At 45.0% G+C, this 19,124-nt stretch overlaps 1 protein-coding gene and 1 pseudogene across 3 annotated transcripts in view; one reads left to right on the forward strand and one right to left on the reverse strand.

Moving 5' to 3' along the window:
- ELOVL3 (ELOVL fatty acid elongase 3) overlaps positions 1–19,124 on the reverse strand; it is a 38,867-nt gene that overhangs the window by 964 nt on the left and 18,779 nt on the right. For 2 of the 3 annotated variants that reach the window (XM_081546202.1, XM_081546220.1), the window contains exons 2-4: positions 2,070–2,218; positions 1,044–1,175; positions 241–392 (exon numbers count right to left, since the gene is read on the reverse strand). In XM_081546202.1, the coding sequence (XP_081402328.1) occupies positions 241–392; positions 1,044–1,175; positions 2,070–2,170 (385 nt within the window). In that variant the 5' untranslated portion in view covers positions 2,171–2,218. Of the gene's footprint in view, positions 1–240; positions 393–1,043; positions 1,176–2,069; positions 2,219–2,693; positions 2,741–19,124 lie in introns of those variants that run through there. The other variant, XM_081546210.1, reaches the window with a different exon arrangement.
- On the forward strand, positions 8,556–9,440 carry LOC145539516 (formylglycine-generating enzyme-like; annotated as a pseudogene).

Here is a 19,124-nt window from a genome sequence, read left to right on the forward strand (position 1 = left end):
CATAGCTGACATATTACCTAGTGTTGGGACCACCCTCTGAACTTGATGTGGGGGTACATGGGGAATTTTCAGGACAGGGAGAGGGGTCTTTACGGCAGAGAATCTGAAGAGGGGCTTGGGTGAGGGGTGTTTTTAGGATCCAGGGGTGGGGAAGGAACTCTCCATGTGATGGGTAAAGGGGAGGGCCTGAGGAGGGATGCGATTGACTGGACACCAGAGAGACAAAGCCTTGCCACTCACCAAGTTCAACGACCTTGCTGAGAACAAACAGGAAGGACCAGAATTGGACTATGGGACTGCTGGTGAAGAGGGAGAAGCATACAGTTTGCTTTGGGCTCCCCCTAAGTAGCAGGGTCCCCATGTAGCCCCACATCCTCAGTGTCCCGAGGATACTGAAATGGAAAAAAGGAAAAGGGTGTAAGGGTCATTTCCAGGCACCTTCACCCTTAGCCTGGTCAAGTCACTGATCCAAGTTCCACCACCTCCCCACACTTCCAAAGGGGTCACAGCTTCTGAGATCCCAAGGCCAACCTGGTAGAGCCAACCAGTAATTTAGAAGATAGAAGACGTGAGGGCTGGGGCGGGACCAGGGAGTGCTAGAGGCTGAGACTGAAAACTGAGCTAGGGAATAGGGTTCATAGGATGGGTAGGAGCCTGGAAGGAGACAGGTGGCAGGATGGGGGTGATCAAAGGAATTTGGGGGGAATATGGGAAGAAGGGGCTGGGGAAGTTACTGGAAGGTCTTGGGAGAGAGTGTTAGATGCAGAGAGTATTAGAAGCTGGGGAAATTGTTGGAAGTATCCAGACTCGATGAGCACAAGAGGTCTCATGAGAGAGAACAGAGACTACTAGTCTAGGGACTGGAGAAGAAGGAAAACAGGTGAGTGGAACCTGGGGAGAGGAGTCAGAGCTGAGAGAACAGAATAGGGAGAGAGTTAGGGGGCAACTTGGGCAGTTGATGCAACTGAGGTTTTTAGAAAGCTTTTAGGGATAGAATGAGGGTCTAGGGTCTATAAGATAGGTTGGAGTGGGGAGAGTCTTACCTGAAGACTGCAAGGCAGAAGGACCAAAGGATGAGAGGTCCCTGCAGGTTGAAGCCCTTCCGTGCCTTCATGTAGTTTTGCCCCACGAAGATTAGCAGCAGGTAGATCAGAGCTATGGCGAATGAGGTTGTCCTGGCAGGCAGAAGGCAGAGCGATGGCTTATGGGTGGGAGCTGGTTAGAGGAATGTCCACTCATATCTCCAGGTCAGTGCTCTGGATTGGAATCCTATTTCTGCCACTTACTATCTGTGTGACATTGGAAAACCTACTTCCTTCTCTGACCATCAGTTTGCTTATTTGTAAGGGGGGAATAACACTCCTCTCCTGACAGTGTTAATATATGTAAAGTACTTTATACAGGGCAGCAGCTATAACCAAGGTTCCTGGGGTTGGGAGTGAGTGACAGCTGCTGGTCCATTTCTAGAAGCAACCCAAGGCTGTGATGTACAAAGAATGTGGCAACAGCTTCTGCCTGGTTGGTCATGGCAAATTGGCTGGAGCTCTGAGGGGCTCTAGGGCAAAGTCTGAGGAAATTTTGGAAGAGTATCCAGATTTTGCCTTCTTCTCCACAGCAGGGATGATGGAACATTTGAGGAACAAGATGATAACTGTGAAGGGCAGTCCTCAGGCATCAGCACATGCACACATGTGCACACATGCAGCCACAAAGATGGAGAGTCGTCTATAAGGTGGGTGGGAGTAGGAGTTCAGATCAACCCCATTCTTCAGAGACCAGTTCTCACTACACTTTTCCCCCCTTGGTTTCTGTCTCCTCCCAAATTATTCATCCCATGCTCTTATTTCTGCCTTTCTTTCTTCCAGATCTTAACCTCTTTGAGGTGCCACACTACCTGTAGCTTGGACAACAGGGACGTGAAGCCAGTACTGGGGAATCCGATACCTTTGCTCCTTAGCAAAATCTCTGTGGGCCTTCTGTCTCGCCCTCCCCCATTCCACCAATCCCCCCAAATAGCAGTCATCAGGGTTGGGCCCCTAACATGGCCCTTCCCCTTCTACAGGTCTCACCAGTACTCCTCCAAAAATGGCCTCATGTTCCGGAACAGCTCGAAGTTGTAGGGCTGGAACATCTGCTCTATTTCATCTGAGGGATTCATGGCTGTGACCATTTCGTTTTGAAGACGCTGAGGTCGGGAGCTTGGGGAGCTGGACGAGAGCTAGGGGACGGAGGATGGAGAGAACCTTGGGGCAGGACTGACTAGACCCAGAACCCAAGGAACTCCGCGGCAAGCCAGAGCCTCAGATGCAGGCACGTGCGCTGCAGTCCAGCCGGCTTCCACAGCCGCGGCCTCTGCAGTATATAACGCGAAATTGCAAAGCAGCGGTCTTAGGCGCGCCGCGACCCCCGCCCTGCTCCCGGCCTTCATCCAATCGCGACAAAGATACGCCCCTATCCCGCCCCTGGGCTGCAAGCCGCTCTCTGATTGGTCATTCTTAAGGACAGCGCCCCAGAATCCTCCCACTACCTTACGCCTTCGCCACGCCCACCTTCCCATCTTTTTCTCTCACAACACCTCAACTCCGACCTGCTTAGTTTAGCCGCTGTGGCTTTGGAGTTACTAGGATGTGACAGGCTTCTCCTGGCACTGCCAACTATAACCTTTGCCTCGGTTGGTTTCAGTTCTGACCTACTTGGTAATGAGGAGAGAATGAAGGTGTCCTCCTTTTCTCTGGTGCCCCCCTTCGGAGATAGGGTGTCAGTTTCCCGCCTCTCCGAGACCCTGGGAAAACCAGGCTGGGAAAGGGGCAGCAAGGAGCCCTTCCCATAGTCCCCTCTGCTTTCTTCTGGTCTGCAGTTGTAAGTGGGAAGGAGATGAACTGTAACGAGTTTTATTGTCGAGGTAGTTGGTGTTGATGTTTGGAGAGTTAGTTGTTGAGGTTGTTGTTTCTTTAAAGTTTCCTGAATTTCTGCCGGCTCCAGCCTGATACTCAGTAATAACCCTGGGAAGGAAGTGGGGTCACCCTCTGGGCTCCTGGGATTATTGTCTTCAGGCTTCCTGGAGACTGCCAGGGGTTTATAGAAGAGGAGGTGCTGCGCATCTCCCAGTATCCTGCGGTTCTTCCCTAGTCTGTGCTTATCTAATCAAATCTACTTTTTCCTTGCCTGTGTACCCAGCCCCAAATAAATAAACATTTAAAAAAATTTAAGGCCTTACTCATCTGTCCCTTATTTCTGTCCTAGACTTTGTGAAAATGAGGGGGAAATACAAGGCTTGAAGTCAGTTTGAGACACGATGGAGATATGCAAAACAAATGCTAAGAGAAATAAATACAAAATATTTAAATCATGAAGGGGCTATAAATGGTTATGTGCAGTAAGCCCACAGACTCTGTAGCCAGAGGACCTAGGTAGGAATTCCAGTTTCACTTCTTGGCTACTATCTGAGCTAAGGGTGAGTAGGAAGTCCTGTCATGCTAGCTCAGTGACTCCCAAGTACATCCCTTTGTCTCTGTTTTGTGTCATCTCTCACCTGGTTACTACAGCCAGCACCTCTTCATAATCAGCTGACAATTCCTTCTCTAATATAGCACTTTCTATTGCATTAGAATAAAAAAAAAACAGTACCCAAACCTGGCATATCACCAACCTCAGAGCCACTGACCCCAGTGCGTGCATGTACACTAAGTCACTTCAGTCCTGTCTGACTCTGTGCAACCCCATGGACTACAGCCTGCCAGGCTCCTCTGTCCATGGGATTCTCCAGGCAAGAATACTGGAGTAGGTTGCCATGCCCTCCTCCAGGGGATCTTCACAACCCAGGGATCATACCCGCATCTCTTAGATCTCCTGCATTGGTAGGTGAGTTATTTACCACTAGCGCCATCTGGAAAACCCTTCTGACCCAGTATGTGGTCTCAAACCATACTTTGAAAACCACCTCCTTCTGTCCTCTCATCCAAAAGAAGGTTCGAAAACCTAAATTGGATCATGCTACTTTCCTGCTTAAAACCTGTTGTGATTCTGGATTGCTTCACACATAGCCTGACACTCAGAAGGTGATCAGTGCATATTTGATGGATTAATGGACAAATAAAAGAATGAGCACTGCAAGAATAATTCCACCTAGGGACTTCCCTGATAATCCAGTGGTTAAGACTCTGCACTCCCAATGCAGGGAGAGCAGGCTGGTTAGGAACTAAGATTCCACATGCCACACATGCAGCCAAAAAAATTAAATAAAAAAAAAAAAGAAATAAAAAGAACATAGGTGTGACCATCTGTTGAGATCTTTACTAATTAAAAAGAAAAAAAAAAAAACTTCTTAAAAAAGAAAAGAATTCCACCTAGGTGTTACAAGACCTGAATTTAAATGCCTGTCCAATATCAACTAGTCCCATGATTTTAGGCAAGTTACCTAAACTGAGACTCACATTCTTCATCAATCAAATGTTGAGAGTCATACTTGCCTGCCTGCCTCACAAGGTTGGGGTCAGTATACAAGTCAGGTAACGTCAATGGAAGGATAATGTGGGACTTCCCTCATAGTCCAGTGGTTAAGAATCTGCCTTCCAACATAGGGGATGAGGTTTGATCCCTAGTCAGGGAACTAAGATCCCAAATGCCTTATGGCAACTAAGCCCAAGTGCCTCAATGAGAAAGCTAGTGCACCACAATGAAGACTCAGTGCAGCCAAAATAAAATAAATGAGTAAATAAATAAAATGAAATTTAACATTTTTTTAAAAAGAAGGGATACTGGGGAGCAGATACAAGGAAATGTCAGGGTGAATCATCTGGGGAGGTTTACAAATGCATGTAGAATATGTATATTCAGTTCTGGGTTTCTCTCAAATATTTTGCATTGCTTCTATCTGTGAAGTTTAATGGTGAGACTTGAGGGAGAAGTGTGTATAAGAGCAGAATAAGAAAAACCTCCAGAAATTATTTCCTAGGGGAAACCTTCCCTGACATTTGGAGTTGGTCTGCTACCTCTGTTACATATAAATTGCTCTCATAGCATAGCATTTCTTTCCTTCAATTGAAGTCACTCAATTGTATCCGACCCTTTGAGACCCCATGGACTATAATATAGCCTACCAAGCTCCTCTGTCCATTAGATTTTCCAGGCACGGATACTGGAGTGGGTTGCCAATTCCTTCTCCAGCGGATCTTCCCAACCTAGGGATTGAACCCAGGTTTCCTGCATGGCAGGCAGACAGTTTACCATCTGAGCCACCAGGGAAGCAAAGAAGAGAGTGGCCCATACAGGGACTCATTTCACTCAATGAGAGCTTATAATTATTATTTCTTGTCTAACACCTGTTTTCCCCACTAGTCCTTGAGCTCCATAAAGGCAAGGAACATGTCTAACTCTTATTAACTACCAAAATTGCTATTTAGTCGCAAATTCATGTCTAACTCTTTGTGACCCCATGGATTATAGCCCACTGGACTCCTCTGTCCATGGGATTTCCCAGGCAAGAATACTGGAGTGGGTTTCCATTTCCTTCTCCAGGGAATCTTCCTGACCCAGGGATCGAATCTGCATCTCCTGCATTGGCAGGCAGATTCTTTAGTTACCAGAAACATCTTTCTAAAACATACATTAGCTCCTGTCATTCCTCTTTAAGAACAAAATATTCCAGACTTCCCTGGTGGTCCAGTGGTTAAGAATTCACCTTCCAATATGGGGGACAGGAGTTCCATCCCCGATTGAGGAACTAAGATCCCACATTCTGTGAAGAAACTAAGCTCCTGTGCTATGACAAAGACTGCATGTATCACAACCAAGACCCAATGCAGCCAAATAAATAAATACTTTAAAAAAAAAAAAAAAGAACAAAAATTCTTCAGGACCAAGGTCAGATTCCTGAGGTTAGTCCTGACTCTTCCTTTCCAGCCAATGTCCCATCATTCCTCAGCTTCAGCATCCCATGTCTTAGCTATAATGGAAGAGTCACAGCCCCATAACACGAGCACCATATTTTCAGACTTTTCAACCTGTTGACCTCTCTCCATATTGTCCGCTCTCCCCACACATCATTTTCTCACCTGGACAAATCTTATTCAGCCCTAGCTCTAAAGTCACCTACCCTGCAAAAGCCTAATCTTTTTCAGGCAGAGTCAACCCTTCCCTTCTTTGTCTTCCACCCACAGGCCTTTCCCCAAGCAGTTTGCCAGGACTGTGCTTCTAGCAAGGGAGTACAGCTACTCTTATATTTCCTATACTATCCTGGTTCCCCTACCATATTCCAGAGGATCATTTTTATTAGGTCACTGCCCCTTTGAGGGATATACACAGCTCCTAGCACAGAGTGGGCACTCAGAATGTCTGTTGCTTTGAATTGAGTAGGCACCTAACAGGATAAACAAGTAATAAACAATATATTTATTTTTAAAAAGACTCAACTTCCTTGGTAATTAGGGAAATACAAATTAAAGACTGTAAGTATAGTATGGTTCCAATTAACAACCATTAAACCAAGTAAAAATTAGATACCCAATGCCGGTCCAAGCTTTGGGAAATAGATACATTCACACCTGTCTAGGAGCCAGGTAATAATCCTTCTAGAGGCACACTTAGGCAACCCTTGGCAAGAGCCAACTGGCTTTCTTTGACCCAATCTCTTATCTAGGAATTTAAAACCCAGTGAAATAGAATAAAAGAAATATATATATATATGTACTAAAACACTTACATCATTGGGACTCAAAAAAGCTGCAAACAACCCCCTAATGAAAGCTTAAATTATTAAATACTAATATTATAAAACAGCTTGCAGTTGCCAGAGCATGGAGAAACACAAAACCATGTTTACAAAGTAATGTGAAAGAGAAACAATATTTAAAACTATATGGCCCAACAGCTATTGAGCCTGTGCTCTAGAGCCCAGGAGCTTCAACTGCTGAGCACATGTGCCACACTACTGAAGCCCGTGCACCCTTGAGCCTGTGTGTCAAAACAAGAGAAGTCTCCTCAATGAGAAGCCTGTGCACTGCAGCTAGAAAGTAGCCCCCACTCACCACAACTAGAGAAAAGACCGTGAAGCAATAAAGACCCAGCACAGCCAATAAATAAATTATATATATACACACATACATTTACCCAGCAGCACGGTGATCCTGCTACTATAGCAAATAATGATAGCTTGTCTCAGATGATGCCTGATGTTAGCATTCAACAAAGCACCATGTTCCCCCACCCCCACGTGCAGGACACTCAGGGGACACTATGCCTGCAGAAACCACTTCTCCAGCCATGGGATGCCTTTCAATGCACCTTTCATTGGCACACCCAATGGAAATCAGATGCTCTGTGGTCAGAATCTAGGCTTCCCAGTCAATAAAGTTGTCACACTAACAAACCCATTGTTGGTCAACTTATTGCAGAGTGATATCTCTGCAGGCAATTTTGGGGTAAACAATAAGCAAAATAACATCAATGCAAATAAACTGAAGAAGAAGAAACCCCCTTGGTAGAAGAAAAATAGTTAGCGGAATCCAAACACTCCAGATACTACCCAGCTGGTCTGGAGGAGGCTGGTAAACAGCCATTACCTGAAGAACAAGGAATTAGCTTGGAAAACTCAGGCCCTAAACTGCCAGAATTTTCAGGCTGTCCACCAGGCCCTTCACAGAGTTTGGTCCCAAAGGAAACTCCAGCCACAGCACTACAGGGGTCTGTTCCCAGGTTAGAACTCAAGGCAAATGCTGCCATAGTCTCTGGACAAAACAGTGAGCCCAAAGAGGAAATTGAAAAGTCCAAAACTCCAAGCCAAAGAAACGCCCAAACTGAAGAGCCGGCTTGTGGCTTCTGAGAATATGGAAAATGGACATCGTGAGCCATCCTCTCTGCTTCAGCCTCTAGCTCTGCTAAAGACATAACCAATGTGGTGCAATCCAAGCAAAGAAAATCCAAGTAAACAAGCTGGATGACAACGTGATATTTGTAAATGTGTGTGAAATTTACAAAAAGTGATTTTGAGTTGTGACTTTTTAAATCCATTTCTGTACAGTTAGTTATTTTGACAATGTGGTCCTTCTCCTAGTCCCTGCAACCTATTTCGTAAAGTACAATGGGGAAAGCAGTTGTTGAACTCTTTTGATGATGTAAGATGAAGTTTAAGGTTTCTAAAATGTTGCCACATATTGAGCAGAGCTAGTGCGATTACATTATTAGTTTTCACATTTGTTAAGCAGTTTAGAGTACAGGGTAATCTTCTCATGATGTGCTGTGGAAGTACTGTGTGTGAATAGCAGTAGCAGGGCAGAAAGAATCTTCTCATTTGGAAATGTTGTAAATAATTTTATTATGTAGTGTTTTGGATGCATTTGTTGTAGAAATGGACCAATGAATAAAGAAAATCTAAGGTTTTTAAAAAACAAAACAAAAAACCAAAAACTGTATCTAGCTCATCCTCTTGTTGCCTCTGCTGTTGATGACGGGCTCCGGCTGGCTGGTGGGAGGCAAAGAGGCCTGGGCGTGGCGAAGAGAGCCTGTTAGCAGGCTCCGGCAGTTTGGGCACTCCCCAGCGCCCCCAGGGTCTGTAGCAGATGGGGGTTGCACACCTATACTCACAAGAGGCCCGGAGAGCGGCTGTTTCTACCCACCAAGATGGCCCAATCCCTGCCAGAGTATTTACAATGGGCACCGATGATCCTCAGATAAAGTAGGATGGAGAAGCGTCTGTGAAGAGAGTTGCTATTAATGCTTTTTACAGGGACGCCTATGAAGTCAGTAAGGCTAAATTTGAGAAGCTGTAAACTCAACCAGCTATTTTACAGAGCATGAGAAGTTTGCTGACTCCTTTGGCTTTGAAGAGATGTTGAGTGAGCACAGGAAGTCTGATAGCCAACAGGCAGTTACAGATGCTCCCTGGTGGTTACCTGTTAAAGGCGCTACCTGGAGACACCCGGAAGGGCCGGACTCTACTGTTTGACTCAGGCCAGATCACCCGGGCTCCTGGAACCACACCGTTGCCTACTGCACCTGGGCAGGGAGGTGGTTACCCATGAAAGCTGAGTGGGAATACTGCTGTTGAGGAGGTCTGCAAAATAGACATTTCCCCTGGGGCAAGAAACTGTAGCCAAAAGGCCAACATTATACCAACTTTTGACAGGGCGAGTTTCCCATGACCAACACCAGAGACTGCAGAGACCAAGTCTGCTAACACCTTTCCTCACAATGCTTATGGTTTATATCAATATAGTAGGGATGCCTAGGAGTGGACTTCAGACTGGTGTGGACCATTCACCATTTTGTTGAAGGAATGATTAATCCAAAAGGCCCTCCTTTGGGGAAAGACTGGATGAAGAAAGGTTATCCTGCATGCACCATACAGATATCACTGTGCTGCTCGAAGCCAGGACACAGCTGAGAGCGCTGCTTGGAAACTGGAATTCTGCTGTTCAGCTGACTGCCTGCCCACCACAGGCTAAGAGCCGTGAAGAATCTTCATGAATCCACGAAGAAGCCGTATTTAACCTGTACGAGTCTTCCCTCAGAATGCTGAACAATCTCGTGTGAAAAATTCCCACTCCAAGGTGGGTTACATACCTGCCTGATGGCTAAAGGAATCACATTGCAAGACCAAATTGCTAATCTGCACCACCTTGTGTGGGGTTTCTCAGTTGTGGCATGCAGGTTCTTTAGTTGTGGCATGTGGGATCTAGTTCCCCAACCAGGGATTGAACACCAGCTCCTGCATTGGGAACTCAGAGTCTTAACCACAGCACCACCAGGGAAGTTCCTACTGCTGCCTTCTTTTGTGTTTAATTTTTCTCTAGTGCACTATTTTGATTCTCTTCTCATTTCTTTTTCTGATTTTGTTTTTAGTTATTTTCTTAGTGACTGGGTATTAGAGGTAACAGCTTCGGTTAATAATAATGTAGTTTGAATTAAACAAATTTAGCTTCAATAGTATACAAAACTCCGCTCTTACACAGCTTTCATCCTCCCTTCCTTATGTTATTATTGTCACAAATTACATATGTACACATTGTGTGCCCATTAACATAGATAATTGTTGTTTTTGCATTTGTCTTTTAATCATATAGGAAAAAAAGAGAAGCTATAAACCAAAAATACAATAGTACTGGATTTTATACCTAACTATGTAGGTACAATTGCTGGTGTTCTTTATTTCTTTGTACAATATTTAATTACTCTCCTTTCGTTTTAGTTGGAACAACTCTGTTTAGCCTTTCTTGTAGGGCATGTCTGCTATTATAGGAATAAGTTCTTTAGGCTCTTTTAAAATCTGGGAAAACCTTAACTTATCCTTCACTATCATTAATAGTTCTTTTTATGTTATTATAAAGTTCTATATATTTGTACTTTAAAATGTTAATAACTGTCCTGTGGATTTTTTCCAATTTTTTTATTGTGGTAAAATACACATCAAATTTACCATCTCAACCATTTTTAAGTGCACAGTTCAATGGTATGAATTTCATTTATATTGTTGCACAGCCATCAATACACACCATCCATCTCCAGAATTCTTTTCATTTCACAAAACTGAAACTTAATACCCATTAAGCGGTAACTCCTCATTCCCTCTCCCACCTCCAGACTCTAACAAACACCATTTTACTTTCTGTCTCTATAATTTTGACTACCGGCAAATCACACCAGGAACCTGGGCCACTATTCCCACAGCTGACACCAAGTTTTACAATTTTTCTTTCCATGTCCAGAAAGTGTTCTGAAATTAATCAAAATAGAGGACACAATGGCATTTTTTTCCATTACAAATATACACACACACGAAATTAAAGTAAGTTAAAAAAGTGAAAAGGAATAAAAAGTAAACTGAGAAAATCAACTCCCTCTCTCCCACTCCTATCCTTAGTTCTCTTTCCCAGTGCATTCTCAGTCACTCAGTCGTATCTGAGGCAACCACAATTACTAGTTTCTTGTGGATCCTTTCATATATCATCTATGCATAAAAAGTTATGTTTGCATAAACGAAAGTGGGGTTCAGCTGCTTGCTATTCAAAAGCCAATAAAGAGGCAAGATTGGTGGAAAGGAAAATTTGCTTTATTTAGGATGCCAGCTATGGGAAGGTGGAGGTGGGGGTATAGGGAAAGGATAGACTCCTGTCCCAAGGCCAACTCCTACCCCACTGACATCAGAGGGCAAGAGCTTTTCATAGACAGAGGGAGGGGACTATGTGCAAAATAGCAGTCAGCTCTGACAGTCATCTTAAAATTGGCCATACAGTGGTCTGATCAACATCACCTTAATTGTTTTAAGTACAGTTAATCTTCAGTTCTGGGCTTCCCTTCCCTTCTGGGCTCAGTGGTAAAGAATCTGCCTGCAGTACAGGAGGCCCGGGGCTATCCTTGGGTTGAGAAAATCCCCTAGAGTAGGAAATGGCAACCCACTCCAGTATTCTTGCCTGGAGAATCCCATGGACAGAGGAGCCTTGCGGGCTACAGTCCATGGGGTCACAAAGAGACGGACACGACTGAAGCAAAGTAAGCAGCCAAGCAGCAAGCATACTATTTCACTACATGAATGTACCATATTTCTGTTACTCAACAAAAGCAAACATGTTTGTGGGTTTACCATTACACTTTGACATATTTCCTTCTAGATTTCTATGCAATCATTCTTAAATAAAACAAAAAATTTCCAGGACAAGCTACTGCCTCTGAAACTGGATAGACAGGTAATTACAGACAATCACAGTTTATAGGGAAAGGAAGCCACTGGAGCAAGGAACTGATAAGAACATGTTAACAGTAATTGACAAATTTCTGGAGGTTGTGTGGACTAGCTTGAGAATTAAAAACTCCTGAGGACCTAATCATAAGAGGCCCACAAACTTTCATAAATTTTTCTTTCAGAATCTCTACCAGGTTGTTTTATTATTATTATTATTATTGTTGCTTATTTTTATTTTATTTATTTATTTGTGGCTGTGCTGGGTCTTCATTGCTGCAAAATTATGTTTAAAAGTGAAGAAAAAATAAAGACTGTTCCAGACAAAAACCAAGGGAATGTGTTGCCAGTGGACCTGTCTTGCAAGAAACATTAAAAGATATTCTTTAGAGAGAAGAAAAATGGTATAGGTCAGAAACTTGCATCTACATAACAAAAAAGAGCATTAGAGAAGGAACGAATGAATATAAAATCTTTCATTTTATTGATCTCATATACAACTATTCAAATAATAGCAACAGAACTTCCCTAGTGGTACGGTGGTAAGAATCTGCCTCCCAATATAGGAACACGAGTTCGATCCCTGGTTCAGGAAGATTCCACATGCTGCAGAGCAACTAAACCCATGGACCACAACTATTGAGCCGGTGCTCTAGAGTCCATGAGCTGCAACCACTGAAGCCCATGCACCTAAAGCCTGTGCTCCATATCAAGAGAAGCCATTGCAATGAGAAGCCCACGCACCACAATGAAAAGTAGCCCCTCCTTGCAGCAGCTAGAGAAAGCCTGTAAGCAGCAATGAAGACCCAGCACAATCAAAAATTAATAAATAAATAATAAAAATAGCAACAATGTGTTGGGAGATTACAGCTTATAGATAAGTGAAATGAATGACAACATTATAAGGGACAGGAAGGAGGGATTTATAATTCTTTTATAAGATACCTGCACTATTCAGGAACTGGTATAGTGTATTTGGAATTGGACTTAGATTAGTTGTAAATATACATTTCAAACTTTAGGGAAATCACTAAAGTTTTTTTAAAGTATAATTGACATGCTAAGAGAGGAGAGAAAATGAAATCATATAAAATGCTGGATTAAAACTAGAGAAGAAAAAAAAACTAGAGTCAAAAAAAGGAGAAGATTCAAATAAATAAACAAAGAATTGCAAAGAATAGAATAGAAAATAGTCACAAATATGGTAGATATTAATCCAACTTTATAAAAAAATATTTAAAATGTGAGTAGTCTAAATACACCAATTGCAAGACAGATTGGATAAAACAGACAAGACCCAATTGTTGCCTATAAGAAACCTACTTTAAATATATAATGCAGGATACATATAAAGAGATGGGCAAACAATCCAGTTTTAAAAATGAGTAAATGTGGAGAAGGACATGGCAACCCACTCCAGTATTCTTGCTTGAGAAATCCCACGGACGGAGGAGCCTGGCGGGCTACAGTCCACAGGGTCGCGAAGAGTTGGACACAGCTTAGCAACTGAGCACACGTACACAATCACAAACACACATTCACATGCAGGTCCACGCACACACACACATACAGCCATGCACACACACAGACACATAAACACATGCATGATACACACATACATGCATGCAGACACAGTGCACACGTGCACACACAGGCAGGTACACATACACACACAAGCATGTACACATACACGTACAGTCCCTTTTTTCCTCTCTTCTCAAAGGATGCTGCTTTTGAACACGTAGGGGAGGAGAAATCTTTCTTCTCCTATCCTCCGAGTTTCCATGGCTGGGGTTGTGACTCAAACTGATAAAGACAGATTAACAAGAAGAAAAAAATTGTCAGTTCTAACGCACTGATGTTCACTAAGAGAAATGGAGTGTGAGGAACTGGCCCAATGATCGAGGCTTATACACCATTGTAGGCTGAACAAAGAAAAGGGGTTTTGGGATTCCTGTAGGCACAGGCAGTACAGAGAACTCTGCTCAATGTCATGTGGCAGCCTGGAGGGGAGGGGAGTTTGGGGGAAAATGGATACATGTATGTGTGTCCTGAATCCCATTTCTGTCCACCCGAAACTATCACAAATATACTTGAATACAAAATAAAAAGTTAAAGAAAAAAAAAAAATGAGTAAATGACCTGAATAGACATTTATCCAAAGAAAATATACAAATGGCCAATAAGCTCATGAAAAGATGCTCAACATCATTAGTCATTGTGTGCTAAGTCACTTCAGACATGTCCGACTCTTTGCAACTCTATGGACTGTAGCCTGCCAGGCTCCTCAGTCCATGGGATTCTCCAGGCAAGAATACTGGAGTGGGTTGCCATGCCCTCCTCCACGGGATGGTTCTTACCCAGGGATAGAACTCACAGTCCCTTAAGTCTCCTGCATTCGTAGGCAGGTTCTTTACTGCTAGCGCCACCTGGGAAGCCCACATCAGTCATTAAATGAAGTTGTTCAGTTTTGTCTGACTCTTTGCTACCCCATGGACTGCAACCTAACAGGCTCCTCCATCCATGGGATTTTCCAGGCAAGAGTCCTGGAGTGGGTTGCCATTTCCTTCTCCAGGGGATTTTTCCAACCCAGGGATCAAACCCGGGTCTCCTGCGTTGCAGCCAGACCAAGCCACCAGAGAAGCCCAGTGTTCAGTCGCTCAGTCGTGTCCGACTCTCTGTGACCCCATGAATTGCAGCATGCCAGGCCTCTCTGTCCATCACCAACTCCCGGAGTCTACCCAAACCCATGTTCATCGAGTCGGTGATGCCATCCAACCATCTCATCCTCTGTCGTCCCCTTCTCCTCCCGCCCCCAATCCTACCCAGCATTAGGGTCTTTTCCAATGAGTCAACCCTTCGCATGAGGTGGCCAAAGTATTGGAGCTTCAGCTTCAACATCAGACCTTCCAATGAACACCCAGGATTGATCTCTTTTAGGATGGATTGATTGGATCTCCTTGCAGTCCAAGAAACTCTCAAGAGTCTTCTCCAACACCACAGTTCAAAAGCATCAATTCTGCGGCGCTCAGCTTTCTTCACCGTCCAACTCTCACATCCATACATGACCACTGGAAAAACCATAGTCTTGACTAGACGGACTTTTGTTGGCAAAGTAATGTCTCTGCTTTTAAACATGCTATCTAGGTTGGCCATAACCTTCCTTCCAAGTAGTAAGCGTCTTTTAATTTCATGGCTGCAGTCACCATCAGCAGTGATTCTGGAGCCCAAAAAAGTAAAGTCTGACACTGTTTCCACTGTTTCCCCATCTATTTCCCATGGAGTGATGGGACCAGATGCCATGATCTTAGTTTTCTGAACGTTGAGCTTTAAGCCAACTTTTTCACTCTCCTCCTTCACCTTCATCAAGAGGCTCTTTAGTTCTTCTTCACTTTCTGCCATAAGGGTGGTATCATCCGCATATCTGAGGTTATTGATATTTCTCCCGGCAATCTTGATTCCAGCTTGTTTCTTCCAGCCCAGCGTTTCTCATGATGTACTCTGCATATAAGTTAAATAAGCAGGGTGACAATATACAGCCTTGACGTACTCCTTTTCCTATTTGGAACCAGTCTGTTGTTCCATGTCCAGTTCTAACTGTTGCTTCCTGACCTGCATACAGGTTTCTCAAGAGACAGGTCAGATGGTCTGGTATTCCCATCTCTTTCAGAATTTTCCACAGTTTATTGTGATCCACACAGTCAAAGGCTTTGGCATAGTCAATAAAGCAGAAATAGATGTTTTTCTGGAACTCTCTTGCTTTTTCGATGATCCAGCGGATATTTGCAATTTGATCTCTGGTTCCTCTGCCTTTTCTAAAACCAGCTTGAACATCTGGAAGTTCACGGGTCACGTATTGCTGGCAGGGGGCCGGGGGCCGGGGGCCGGGGGCCGGGGGCCGGGGGCGGTGGACGACAGGGCCTAGGCCGTGCTGGGGGCCGGGGGCGGCGGCCGACAGGGGCTAGGCCGGGCCGGGGCCCGGGGGCTGGGGGCGGCGGCCTAGAGGGGATAGGCCGGGCCGGGGGCCGGGGGCGGCGGCCGAGAGGACCTAAGCCGGGCCGGGGCCCGGGGGCCGGGGGCGGCGGCCGACAGGGGTTAGGGCGGGCCGGGGCCCGGGAGCTGGGGGCGGCGGCCAACAGAGGCTAGGCCGGGCCGGGGGCCGGGAGCTGGGGGCGGCGACCGAGAGGGCCTAGGCCGGGCCGGGGGCCGGGGGCGGCGGCCGACAGGGGCTAGGCCGGGCCGGGGGCAGCGGCTGACAGGGCCTAGGCCGGGCCGGGGGCTGGGGGCCGAGGGCCGGGGGCGGCAGTCGAGAGGGGCTAGGCCAGGCCGGGGGCTGGGGCCGGCGGCAGCGGTGGCGGCGGCAAGAGGAATTACCCAAGGCCCAAGGTAAGAGAAATCCAAGTAAGACGGTAAGTGTTGCGAGAGGGCATCAGAGGGCAGACACACTAAAACTAAAACAACAGAAAACTAGCTAATCTGATCACACGGACCACAGCCTTGTCTATCTCAATGAAACTAAGCCATGCCGTGTGGGGCCACCCGAGACGGATGGGTCATGGTGGAGAGGTCTGACAGATTGTGGTCCACTGGAGAAGGGCATGGCAAACCACTTCAGTATTCTTGCCTTGAGAACCCCATGAACAGTATGAAAAGGCAAAAGGATAGGACACTGAAAGATGAACTCCCCAGGTCAGTAGGTGCCCAATATGCTAATGGAGATCAGTGGAGAAATAACTCCAGAAAGAATGATGGGATGGAGCCAAAGCAAAAACGATACCCAACTGTGGATGTGATTGGTGGTAGACGCAAAGTCCGATGCTGTAAAGAGCAATATTGCATAGGAACCTGGAATGTTAGGTCCATGAATCAAGGCAAACTGGAAGTGGTCAAACAGGAGATGGCAAGAGTGAACGTTGACATTCTAGGAATCAGCGAACTAAGATGGACTGGAATGGGTGAATTTAACTCAGATGACCATTATATCTACTACTGTGGGCAAGAATCCCTTAGAAGAAATGGAGTAGCCATCATGGTCAACAGAAGAGTCCGAAATGCAGTACTTGGATGCAATCTCAAAAACGACAGAATGATCTCTGTTCGCTTCCAAGGCAAACCGTTCAATATCACGGTAATCCAAGTCTATGCCCCAACCAGTAACGCCGAAGAAGCTGAAGTTGAACGATTCTATGAAGACCTACAAGACCTTCTAGAACTAACACCCAAAAAAGATGTCCTTTTCATTATAGGGGACTGGAATGCAAAAGTAGGAAGTCAAGAAACACCTGGCGTAACAGGCAGATTTGGCCTTGGAGTATAGAATGAAGCAGGGCAAAGGCTAATAGAGTTTTGCCACGAGAACGCACTGGTAATAACAAACACCCTATTCCAACAACACAAGAGAAGACTCTACACGTGGACATCACCAGATGGTCAACACCGAAATCAGATTGATTATATTCTTTGTAGCCAAAGATGGAGAAGCTCTATACAGTCAGCAAAAACAAGACCGGGAGCAGACTGTGGCTCAGATCATGAACTGCTTATTGCCAAATTCAGAGAAGCCCAAGGGAAATGCAAATCAAAACCTCAGTGAGATGCCATTTCACATCTACTAGGTATTGTTGAGAATGTTGAAAAATTGACACATACATTGCTGTTAGGAAAATAAATGGTGCAATCACTATAGAAAACAATTTGGGAGTTCCTCAAAGAGCTGACAAAAGTCCGTCTAGTCAAGACTATGGTTTTTCCAGTGGTCATGTATGGATGTGAGAGTTGGACGGTGAAGAAAGCTGAGCGCCGCAGAATTGATGCTTTTGAACTGTGGTGTTGGAGAAGACTTTTGAGATTTTCTTGGACTGCAAGGAGATCCAATCATTCCATCCTAAAAGAGATCAATCCTGGGTGTTCATTGGAAGGTCTGATGTTGAAGCTGAAGCTCCAATACTTTGGCCACCTCATGCGAAGGGTTGACTCATTGGAAAAGACCCTAATGCTGGGTAGGATTGGGGGCGGGAGGAGAAGGGGACGACAGAGGATGAGATGGTTGGATGGCATCACCGACTCGATGAACATGGGTTTGGGTAGACTCCGGGAGTTGGTGATGGACAGAGAGGCCTGGCGTGCTGCAATTCATGGGGTCGCAGAGAGTCGGACACGACTGAGCGACTGAACTGAACTGAACAAAGAGCTGAACATTTAATTACCTTATGACCCAGCAATTCTACTCTTAGGTACACGCCCAAAAGAGTTGAAAGCAGAGGCTCAGAAGATATTTGGACATGCATTTTCATAGCAGCTTTGTTCACAATAGTCAAAAGATGGAAACAAGTGTCCATCGAGAGATAAATGGATAAGCAAAATGTGACATATGCATGAAGATTCCTATAAAAACTGGGAATAAAACTACCACATAACTGAGCAATCCCACTACTGGGCATATGCTCTGAGAAAACCATAATCCTAAAAGGCACAGGTACCCCAATGTTCACCACAGCACTATTTACAATAATCAGGATGTGGAAGCAACCTAGATGTCCATCGACAGATGAATGGATAAAGAAGTTGTGATACATATACACGATCAAATATTACTCAGCCATTAAAAGGAATGCATTTGACTCAGTTCTAATGAGATGGATGAACCTAGAGCCTATTATACAGAGTGAAGTAAGTCAGAATGTGTGTGTTAGTCACTCAGTTGTATGCGACTCTTTGTGATCCCATGGACTGTAGACCACCAGGCTCTTCTGTCCATGGAATTCTCCAGGCAAGAATATTGGAGTGGGTAGCCATTTCCTTCTCCAGGGGATCTTCCTGATCCAGGGATTGAACCCAGGTTACCTGCATTGCAGGCAGACTTTTTACAGTCTGAGTGACCAGAGAAGCCCAGCGAAGTAAGTCAGAAAGAGAAAGGCAAATATCATATATTAACACATATATATACAGAATCTAGACAGATGGTACTGATGAATCCATCTGCAGGGCACAATGGAGATGAAGACATAGAGAACAAACTTGTGTACACAGCAGGATAAAGAGAGGGTGGAATGAATTGAGAGAGTAGCACTGAAACATATACATGACCATATGTAAAATTAGACAACCAGTGGAAATTTGCTGTGTGATTCAGGGAGCTCAAATCTGGTGTTCTTTAACAAACTAGAGGAGCAGGATGGGGCGGGAGGTGGGAGGAAGGTTCAAGAGTGAGGGGACATATGTATAACTATGACTGATTCATGTTGATATAGGGCAGAAACCAACACAATATTGTAAAGCTGCTGCTGGTGCTGCTAAGTCATTTCAGTCGTGTCCGACTCTGTGCGACCCCATAGACGGCAGCCCACCAGGCTCCCCCGTCCCTGGAATTCTCCAGGCAAGAACACTGGAGTGGGTTGCCATTTCCTTCTCCAATGCATGAAAGTGAAAAGTTAAAGTGAAGTCGCTCAGTCAT

The sequence above is a fragment of the Giraffa tippelskirchi genome, chromosome 2 (genome assembly GCF_054371585.1).
Source record: "Giraffa tippelskirchi isolate mGirTip1 chromosome 2, T2T-mGirTip1v1.2.pri, whole genome shotgun sequence".
Lineage (NCBI taxonomy): Eukaryota > Metazoa > Chordata > Mammalia > Artiodactyla > Giraffidae > Giraffa > Giraffa tippelskirchi.